The sequence below is a fragment of the Penaeus vannamei genome, chromosome 1 (genome assembly GCF_042767895.1).
Source record: "Penaeus vannamei isolate JL-2024 chromosome 1, ASM4276789v1, whole genome shotgun sequence".
In the NCBI taxonomy this organism is placed as follows: domain Eukaryota; kingdom Metazoa; phylum Arthropoda; class Malacostraca; order Decapoda; family Penaeidae; genus Penaeus; species Penaeus vannamei.
Genome location: NC_091549.1, coordinates 36,745,347 through 36,755,346, shown reverse-complemented (window position 1 = coordinate 36,755,346; position 10,000 = coordinate 36,745,347). Strand labels below are relative to the sequence as shown.

Here is a 10,000-nt window from a genome sequence, read left to right as displayed (position 1 = left end):
TGAATATTGCCAAATGAATGTGGTAGAGGATGAATATCACTTTCTTTTAAAATGCACTCTCTGTTGATCTTAGAGAAGAATTGACAAATAGATGTAATCAGTATAACATACGATTTAATGATCTGTCTAAAGATTAGAAAATTAAATTCATCCTCTGAAATGATTTAGGGCTATCTGATTCTGTACAGTATGTAACAGTAGCTTTCTACCAAAGAAAGTGCACAAATGTGTAAAATCATAATATATATATATGTAACTGTAATTTCTATTTTACATAGGTGTAGAAAGCTTTGATAAAATCTTACTTATACCTACATCCAATAAATCATATACTATATATATTTTTATTATTAAAAGTGTATTTATCAATGGCTTTGATTACAAATGTATTTTTGATGTTCCTTAAATATGTAAATATTAAATACAAATATTTTAAAGTATTCTTATTTGAATTATCTATCAGTGTCTGGGTAAGTCCGAAAGGACTGGATACAACTATAAAATTATATATGATTGAGTAATGTACTATATCGTGATACTTATATTGGTAAAGTCAGTCTCTCTCTCTCTCTCTCTCTCTCTCTCTCTCTCTCTCTCTCTCTCTCTCTCTCTCTCTCTCTCTCTCTCTCTCTCTCTCTCTCTCTCTCTCTCTCTCTCTCTCTCTCTCTCTCTCTCTCTCTCTCTCTCTCTCTCTCTCTCTCCCTCTCTCTCTCTCTCTCTCCTCTCTCTCTCCCTCTCTCTCTCCCTCCCTCCCTCTCTCTCTCCCCTCTCTCTCTCCTCTCTCCCTCTCTCTCCCTCTCTCTCTCCCTCTCTCTCTCCCTCTCTCTCTCTCTCCTCTCTCTCCTCTCCTCTCCCCTCTCTCTCTCCTCTCTCCCTCCCTTCTTCCTCTCTCTCTCCCTCTCTCTCCCTCTCTCTCTCCCTCTCTCTCTCCCTCTCTCTCTCCCTCTCTCTCTCCCTCTCTCTCTCCCTCTCTCTCTCCCTCTCTCTCTCCCTCTCTCTCTCCCTCTCTCTCTCCCTCTCTCTCTCCCTCTCTCTCTCCCTCTCTCTCCTCTCTCTCCTCTCTCTCTCCCTCTCTCTCTCCCTCTCTCTCCCTCTCTCTCCTCTCTCTCTCCTCTCTCTCTCCCTCTCCCTCTCTCTCTCCCTCTCTCTCTCCCTCTCTCTCTCTCCCTCTGTCTCTGTTTCTCCCCCCCCCCTCTCTCTCTCTCTCTCTCTCTCTCTCTCTCTCTCTCTCTCTCTCTCTCTCTCTCTCTCTCTCTCTCTCTCTCTCTCTCTCTCTCTCTCTCTCTCTCTCTCTCTCTCTCTCTCTCTCTCTCTCTCTCTCTCTCTCTCTCTCTCGTAAATACTATTTAAGGTATATGTAATAAGTATGATCATTATATTTTTGTCTTCTGTTACAGAATGGATAAAGGCGGAGCTTCCCAAACAGCAGCCATGGAAGCCTTGGCAAAGCTGCGTCCTGACATAGATTTTGCTATGTTAGCCAAAATGGGAGTTACTCTGGATCCAATAGCCCTCACCAAGCAGTTGCGTCCAGACTTGGATGTTAAGATGATGACCAGCAGTTCATCAAGCAGCAAGGCCGAGTCAACACATTCGTATTCTACAGCTCACTCTTCACACGCTTCTTCTCACTCAAGCTCTCACTCACACTCAGGAGTCCATCCTTCACAGCATCTCAGTAAATCTGATGCAGCTTATTTGGCAAAGTTGCAGGAGGCAAGTCTTGCAAGTGCTAATGCTTTAGCCAAGCTAGACCCAAATCTTCTTGCAAAGTTGGACCAGACAACCCTGACACAACTGTCAAAACTTGACCCTGCCACCTTGGCCAAGCTTGACCATAACACTCTGGCACAGCTGGTCAAAGCTGATGCTTCAGCTGCTAGCATGTCCATGAGCAAAGTTGACCAGGCTATGTTGGCACAGTTATTTAAATTAGACCCTCATATCTTTGCTAAAATGGACCAAACAACTCTCAATCAGCTGACTAAACTTGACCCAATGCTGCTAGCAAAAATGGACCAAACCACTTTGAATCAGTTGGCCAAGTTAGACCCTCATACCTTGTCCAAACTGGACCAAGCCATGTTGGCCCAGTTGGCACGGCATGATGCTCAGATGCAGGCTCAAGCTCGTGCTGCTTTGAGCAAGATGGACTCGGCCACTCTTTCCCAGTTATCAAAAATGGACCCACACTTATTGTCAAAACTTGACCCAAGCACACTAGCACAGCTTGCTAAATTGGATGCCCACACACTCTCAAAAGTTGACTCTGCGACATTGGCTCAACTAGCTTCCATGGATGCTGTTGCAATGGCTCAGTTGGCTAAAATGGATACACATTCCTTGTCCAAAATGGACCAGGCTACTTTGGCTCAGTTGGCTAAAATGGATCCTCATACATTATCGAAATTGGACCCTACTTTGTTGGCCCAGATGACAAAGCTAGATCAGCAGACTGTCAACAAAATGAATAGTGCAGCTCTTGCTCAACTCTCAAAAATGGATCCACATAACATCTCCAAGAAGGATCCTACTGTCAGCCAGTTTATGAAAATGGATCATCATGCAATGCCAAAAATGGATCCCACTACTTTGGCACAGCTCTCAAAATTAGAAGCACATGCTAAAATGGACCCTGCTGCTTTGGCACAGCTTTCCAAGCTGGATCCACATGCAATGTCAAAACTTGATGCCCAGTTGGCTCAGTTAGCAAAATTAGATTCACACACTCTCTCTAAGTTAGATGTCAACACCCTGGCCCAACTTGTTAAGTTAGACCCACACTTACTGACCAAATTGGACTCCACAGCACTAGCACAGTTAACAAAATTGGAAGCTCAACAAATGCAGGCAGCAGCAGCAGCAGCAGGTTTGTCAAAAGCAGATTTAGCAGAACTCCGTAAATTAGAAGCAGAAGCCTTGGCACGATTACAACCCATGGACATGGATGCATCATTACTGAGTCCTGCTACTGCAGGCTTAAACACAAATACTACAACTTCCTCTGGCAATTCACATGGAATGTCAAAGTACCAGCAGTTACTAGCAGTGATTGAAGAAATGGGAAAAGACATCCGCCCAACATACGCAGGTAGCAAGAGCAGTGCTGAGCGCCTGAAGCGTGGGATTGTCCATGCCCGGATCTTGGTCAGAGAATGTCTTATTGAAACTGAGCGAGCAGCACGAACCTAATTGGTGCTATTTTGGGGGACTTTGCATTTTTATTTTTCTCTTCTCAAACACTATTATTGCAATAGAAAACATTAGTATAACAGCGAGTAGCAAAACATTTTCTTATTAAAGTGGTATGGAGTAATATAGAATTTGTCATTCATGTGTAGTTTCATCTTATAAGATGTTAGAGAACTAGATAATTGTAGAATTAATAGGTGACTGCAGATTTAAATGAATGTCTGTTTTTTTGGTTTTTTTTTTGAGAGAAAAACAACTTGACTAACAATGTACCTAGATCTTCAAAAGTCTAAATAAAGTTATGGGTGTAATATTTTTTTTTTTTATTCAGATCATCTTTTTCAGTTTCTTTTGTATTTTATAATTGTGTTAACCAAAGAGGCAGTTCAAATGAAATTTACACATCTTTATATTTATTTAAAAATTTTAGTTAGTCATAATAAAATGTTCTTTTTGTAATAATAGTATAAGGATAAGAATGTGTAAGATTTAATGTGAGCTTTGAGATCTGAATGAGACAAAATATTTTGTGCTGTGAAAATGTTTTGATGAAACTGAAGATAACCATAGGAGTCTGAAAACAGACAATTTTGTACAGTAGTTTGTTATAAGTGTAGTGTTTCTTTTTTCAATTTACTTGGCAAAGAACTGAATAAGTTACAGGTTATGAAGTGTACAGTGTACACAAATTAATAACCAGTATGCTACAATCACCATACATGGAGGCTGTGTTTATCTTAGTGGATTCAGCCTAACAGTTATACCTGATCCACAGGAGTTTACTATACAGCATATGGTACTGTATGGTTACTGTAAGTTTTGCCAAACAGGCACATTGAAGAATCCAGTATAGAGTTGACTGTTATTTTGTATGCTTATCATACAGTTACCTTTATGGTACTTTTGATCCTGCTGTAGTACATGCTCCTCAGATGCATAAAGTAGAAAGTATTCTACTTAGCTGTGCTTGTTTATGATGTGTTGTGGCTTTATATACTGGATAGTGAAGTAACCTGAAAAGGTTTTAGAATACTTTGTAGTGCAGTATGGTAATGATATGAAATAAAGACTACAATAAATACTTTTTTTTTTAATTAGTATGTATCAAGTAATTTAAAAACAAACGGATTATAAGTAGAAATATGCAGCATTTATTGTAGTTTGTTAAAGTTACTATAAGGGGCTAAGTAATGAGCAGCATTGAGCATCATTGCTGTAAGAGTGGTTGGTGTTGTTCTGTCAAGAATTTGTATTTGTGTAGTATACAATTTTTTGTATTGCATATCCATGGAATCATTAATATTTAAGATCTTCGGTTTTCTATTATTATCCTTATTTATTGCTATAGGCTTTTTAAAACTAGAAAGAACTTGACTCAAATGTGCTTTCTGAAAAATGTAGTAGCTGCAACTGTTTGATAAATTACTCTCTTGTTCTAAAAACTTTTCATCCTTCATTTATTACTCACTTAACAAACGGTATCTAATGCACCAGTAGAATGAGAGATTAAACTCTTGACTTTATATTCAGTTGTAAAGCATGATGGTCATTTTAATTGGAATACATCTTTGGAACTGAGATAAGGCCCTTTTTATGCCATAGTATAGGCCAGTGGTTCTTAAACCCAAGGAGCATCAGTAATTTCCAAGGGGTATGAGCCCTTGAGAAAAAGCAAGAATTTCTCAAATTGTGTTTGGTAATCTCTGAATGAGAGCATGGCATTATCATGGCCTTGAAAACATGTAGCTTGGTCCTGCGCATGTACTGGCATCTCCAAATACTCTTGTCGAGAGAGTTCATGACCTCTGCTGCCACAGCAGTCCATCTGCTGAATTCCTTGTCAGACAACCCAGAGTTATGAACTACACTACCAAGGTTAAGCTCTCTGTGACTTCATTGTACTTGCCGCAAGTAAGTACCAATTGAACGGGTTCTCCTGGCAAGTCCCCAGAATCCTGGATCTTGGTCTTGGTCCAAGAGACCTCTATACCCAGGGGCTTTGCTTCATTGCTAAATGCATCCAGAGCCACCACTAGGGTTTCCAAAGACTCAGATAGAATAGCAACATCAGTAAAGTTAAAGTCGGTAACCTTGATATTGCCCAGAGTTGTTCCACAATGACTTTGGATAGTAGTTCTGCCCAGTATCCATTCCATGCAAGTGTTGAAAACTGTTGGTGCAAGGACACAGCCTTGCCTCACCCTTGAAATAACAGGAAAGAAGCTAGGCAGGCCCCTACCACACTTTACAGCAATTTCAGTACCAGGATACAGGCTTGCTATTAATCCAATAATCCTTGTTGGAATTCCTCTCAATCTCAGGATCTCCCAGAGTGATTCCTGATGCACCAAATCAAACCCCTTCTTAAGGTCAATGTAGGCTTCAAGCAGCCCATGCTTGAACTTATGGTGGCACTCTACAATGACTTGAAGTGCCATGATGTGGTCTACTGTGGACTTACCAGGAGTGAATCTATATTGCTCTGGCCTATGGTACCTCAGCAGGTGGGCTCTGATATGTCTCAGAAGGATGTGAGTGAGAATCTTGGTACACTTGGCAGTGTGATGCCTTGGTGGTTGCTGCAGTCCCATCAATCCTCTTTCCCCTTCCAGAAACGGATGACTAAACCCTTCCACAAGTCAGAGGGAATGTAACCAGACTGCCAGATGGCAGCCAGTACAGTATGCAACCCCCATGCCATAGATTCACCACCAGCCTTTAACAGATCAGTTGGGATGCCACAGATACCTGGAGATTTCCTCTTATTCTTAGTTAGGGAGGGTGGATCCTCACTAATGGGTGGGTCCAGCAACAGAATCTCGACATTACCCGCATCCAAGTTAACTATTGGTGGATCAACCTGGTACAGCTCAAAATACTCGGCCCAATGCTCCTGCACTGCAACAGGATCTGAGACGACCTGGCCATTTACTACGTCGACTGCAGTCACCTGTGAAGAGGGCTTGAAATTCAGCTTTCTCAGGGCATGGTAGACAGGATGAAGGTCATTTACTAAATAATGGCCTTCAACTTGCTCTGCTATATTCCCAACAAACTGCTCCTTGTCCCATCTCAACAGTGACCAAGTCCTGCGCACTAGAGAATGATGCAATTCCCGATCCCCTGTCAGATAAGGCACACGACAAGCATCTGTAGCTTTGAGCGTGTCCTGCGAGATAAAATTCTGTCTTACTCTTGGGTGTTCACCAATCGATTCTTGAGCTGCATTGAGTGTTTTGCGCGTGAAGGTGTCCCATAGAACTACGGGGTTCGTCAGGTTGTTGAGCACCATAAAACCACCAAAAATTACCTCAGCAAACCCCCGGACAGACTCCCCTTCCCTCAACCTGTCTATAATACTGAATCAAAATATCCCCAAAGGGAGCATAGAAGTCTACAGTCGCCACATCTATTTCATTACAAAAATACAATTAAGGAAGACTTATCAATGAGATATGTATATTTAAGACCAACATTTATTCATTCTTACAAATAATCAAAATGAAACTGTAACTTAGAGACTGTGAGCAAAAGCCTTATGAAGTCAACCCTTTTGTAGACTTTGGCAAGCGCCAATTCATGTTGTCTCAAAAACTCACCATTCATTGTTGATATAAGTTTGTCAAATGCCTCAGCAACCTCGCTAATAGGTGTAACACCCCTTTCATCCTGAGCTCAGTGTCATAGGGGGAGCATAGGAGATGGAGAATAGCTCAACATATGGGATCGCCCCTACCTTGGGCCTCAGCCCACACCTCAACTAATTTTGCATGGTCTTTTCTTCGTGCCCTTTCCTTATCCTTCTTTTCTGGCCACATCCTAATGTTAGAGAGCCAAAAAGGATGAAAGGCTAGCTACAGCCTTATGAAGTCAACCCTTTTGTAGACTATGAATAGCCTTCTGTGGTCCTCTGCAATATTAATGCCAGTTCCTCCCTGCTGAATTGCACTGATTCAAGAACTCAACTTTCATAGTTGATACAAGTTCATCAAATGCCTCAACAACCTCGTTAATATGTATAACATCCCCCTCATCCTGTGCTCGTTGTTGTACGGGGGGCTTAGGATATGGAGACTAGCTCAACATATGGGATTGTCCCTACCTTGGGCCTCAACCCTCTCCTCAACTAATTTTGCTTGGTCTTTTCTTCTCTCCCTTTCCTTATCTTTCTCTTCTGTCCACATCCTAAGGTTAGAGAGCCAAAAAGGATGAAAGGCTGGCTTTGTGTCAGTCCTGAATGGCTTTCGTACTCCATTTGCTCTTCCCTCTATACCTTTTTTATTACCCAACTAACCAACAACCTTTGACTTCTAACATATTTTGTCCTAATCATTAACCATTTTTAACCTTTTTGCCAAAATACTTTATCATAGTGCTGTATGACCTTTAACTATAAACAAAAACAAAAATTCTTAACAGTAGGCTTCGCCTCAGGCCTTTCCCTTTCACTATATTTTGATTACGCTGACATGGCAGAAAATTTTCAATAAATAAATAGACATAAAAAGCAAGATCTTGAATTGACTTTGTGAGCTTTATCATTACTGAGATTGCAATCCTGTATCTGGTGATTGCCTACACAAGCACTGGCAGAAATGGAAAAATACACATACACATACACAAATACTCACGCGTGCGCACACACACACACGCACACACACACACACACACACACACACACACACACACACACACACACACACACACACACACACACACACACACACACACACACACACACACACACACACACACACACACACACACACACACACACACAATACATTATAAATGTATATGGTTTGTGGGAACAGGATCATGATACATTATTTACCCTCTGCTTTGTAGAAAAAAATAAAATTATATAAGTGGTTTCCCACTGCCTATCTGCCAGTGTTTCTTAGAGTTGCTGATCCACATCTTGTGTAAATGCTATTTAGAAAAAGGAGAAAAATAGCTAGGAACTCTTTCACCTATTACAGTTACAAAACAAAGCAGAAAAAAAATGTAGGTGCCTCTTTGTCAAGGACAAGCAGGGGAGAAAGGGAACAGCCTTTCTTATTTCTATTACAAATGATTTTTACAGTATGTTACATGGAGGATAAATATTAAAATAGTCTAGTTCATAGAAAGTATCATAGAATGACTTGGATAACAGAAAATACTGTAACATAAAGCTAAACAATTGCTGTATTATCTAAAAGGAAAATACAAACTGCATCTTCTACCATAAACAATATATTAATATTCTATACAACAGGTCAAATTTATTGGCAAAAATCTAGTTAAATAAGACTTTTATACCTAATCCTATCACAATAGGTTACTCATTACAAAAACTACAGTAAAAGAGTATTTTGATTTAGAAAACTGCAGCAAGTTCCTTACACATAAAAGATACTGCATTTTTGCATTATGTTGCATTGCATTCAGTCCTCTGTATCTTCAGACAATAAGATGACTGACATATCAAATTACCTAAATGCTGTACATAATAGACTTTATAACCTAAAAGTGCCTTTTAAGCTAAACTTATTTTTATGTTACCAATGCATTAGAATTTTTTTTAGTAGGTACTTTTGCCCATAGATTAACTATAGATTAGCCACTATTAAACCAAGTAAACTCTTTTCATTAATAACCTTTAGTCCTTCTAACACTTAATTAGCTGCTCATGTAGGGGAATGTAAACAGGGAGTACAATAAACTGAAGAAAGTCAAAAGGCAGCGGAGGAAAAGAAAGAAAGAGAAGTTAAAAAGGAAATGAAATTAATATTACATACTTCCCTTATAACGTAATAATAAAAAAAGAAAACTCAAAGGACAATGTACATAGAAGGAAGATGAAAGACAAAAGAGGAGGAGAAATATGTAAAAAGAGAAGCATGTGTTCTTGTGTGCATGTGTGTGTGTGTGTGTGTGTGTGTGTGTGTGTGTGTGTGTGTGTGTGTGTGTGTGTGTGTGTGTGTGTGTGTGTGTGTGTGTGTGTGTGTGTGTGTGTGTGTGTGTGTGTGTGTGTGTGTGTGTGTGTGTGTGTGTGCGCGTGTGTGTGCCTGTGTGTACACATGTACGAGTGTGTGTGTGCATGTATGTGCATGGAGAACTAAACAGACACATTAATGGAATGTGGCATATCTAATCAGTTAGTAACAGACATACATAATAATATGTAAAGCAAAGAATTACGAGCCTTAGATAAATTTCAATTTTGAATTTCTGTACCCATGTTCCGAAGGAAAATGATTTTGACCAAAATGAGATTAATGAAGTAAATATTTACTAAACCTTGTTATTCAAACAGACAAAAAGCAATCAGATTCTTTAAAATTTATTGTTTGTTTAGCATTAAAAGTACACTTCCTTACAGAATTTACACATCTTCACTAAAAAAATAGAATCTATAAAACTACCAAATATGGAACATCAGCTGTCTTTGCAAGCACCAAATGAAGAATAACAATAACAATAACAAAAACAGCATATGACAATACTGCTAGGGACATTCATTTATAAAATATACAAGGTACTGCTCCAATCCATAATTTACAAAAGACTTCCTTAAAAAAAAGAGAAAGAAAGTAAAAAACAGCCAGATTATCCATAAACTTTTACCAAGGTAAAATATCATTTAGACTTCAGACTCATATTATCAGTAAAAAAATAATATAACAAACCAAACTAATAAAATTTGCCAAAATGTTATGACAGATTCACACAAATGGAATAGACATTAAAATGTTAGTTCAGTTTTAGTTTGTTACAGTTTAACTGTAAACATATTTTTTTGTTTGGAATATGCAGCTGAGGT

The 10,000-nt window shown here is 39.3% G+C and overlaps 3 protein-coding genes across 4 annotated transcripts in view; 1 reads left to right on the top strand and 2 right to left on the bottom strand.

Moving 5' to 3' along the window:
* Positions 1-4,506, top strand: part of LOC138861904 (uncharacterized) — a 10,354-nt gene extending 5,848 nt beyond the window's left edge. Inside the window, exon 3 of the mRNA XM_070122357.1 lies at positions 1,398-4,506. Within this exon, the coding sequence (XP_069978458.1) occupies positions 1,399-3,192 (1,794 nt within the window). The 5' untranslated portion in view covers position 1,398 and the 3' untranslated portion in view covers positions 3,193-4,506. The remainder of the gene's footprint in view (positions 1-1,397) is intronic.
* Positions 4,507-4,810: 304 nt separating this feature from the next.
* Positions 4,811-5,783, bottom strand: LOC138862883 (uncharacterized). Its single transcript, XM_070126071.1, has 3 exons — positions 5,437-5,783; positions 5,112-5,328; positions 4,811-5,017 (listed from the first exon to the last, which is right to left on the bottom strand). The coding sequence occupies exons 1-3, from the start codon at positions 5,781-5,783 to the stop codon at positions 4,811-4,813; spliced, it is 771 nt and encodes a 256-aa protein (XP_069982172.1).
* Positions 5,784-8,414: 2,631 nt separating this feature from the next.
* LOC113808480 (uncharacterized) overlaps positions 8,415-10,000 on the bottom strand; it is a 34,908-nt gene continuing 33,322 nt past the window's right edge. Inside the window, exon 9 of one of the 2 annotated variants that reach the window (XM_070122364.1) lies at positions 8,415-10,000. This exon is cut by the window's right edge and continues 622 nt beyond it. The gene's annotated coding sequence lies outside the window, so the exon portion shown is untranslated. The other variant, XM_070122373.1, reaches the window with a different exon arrangement.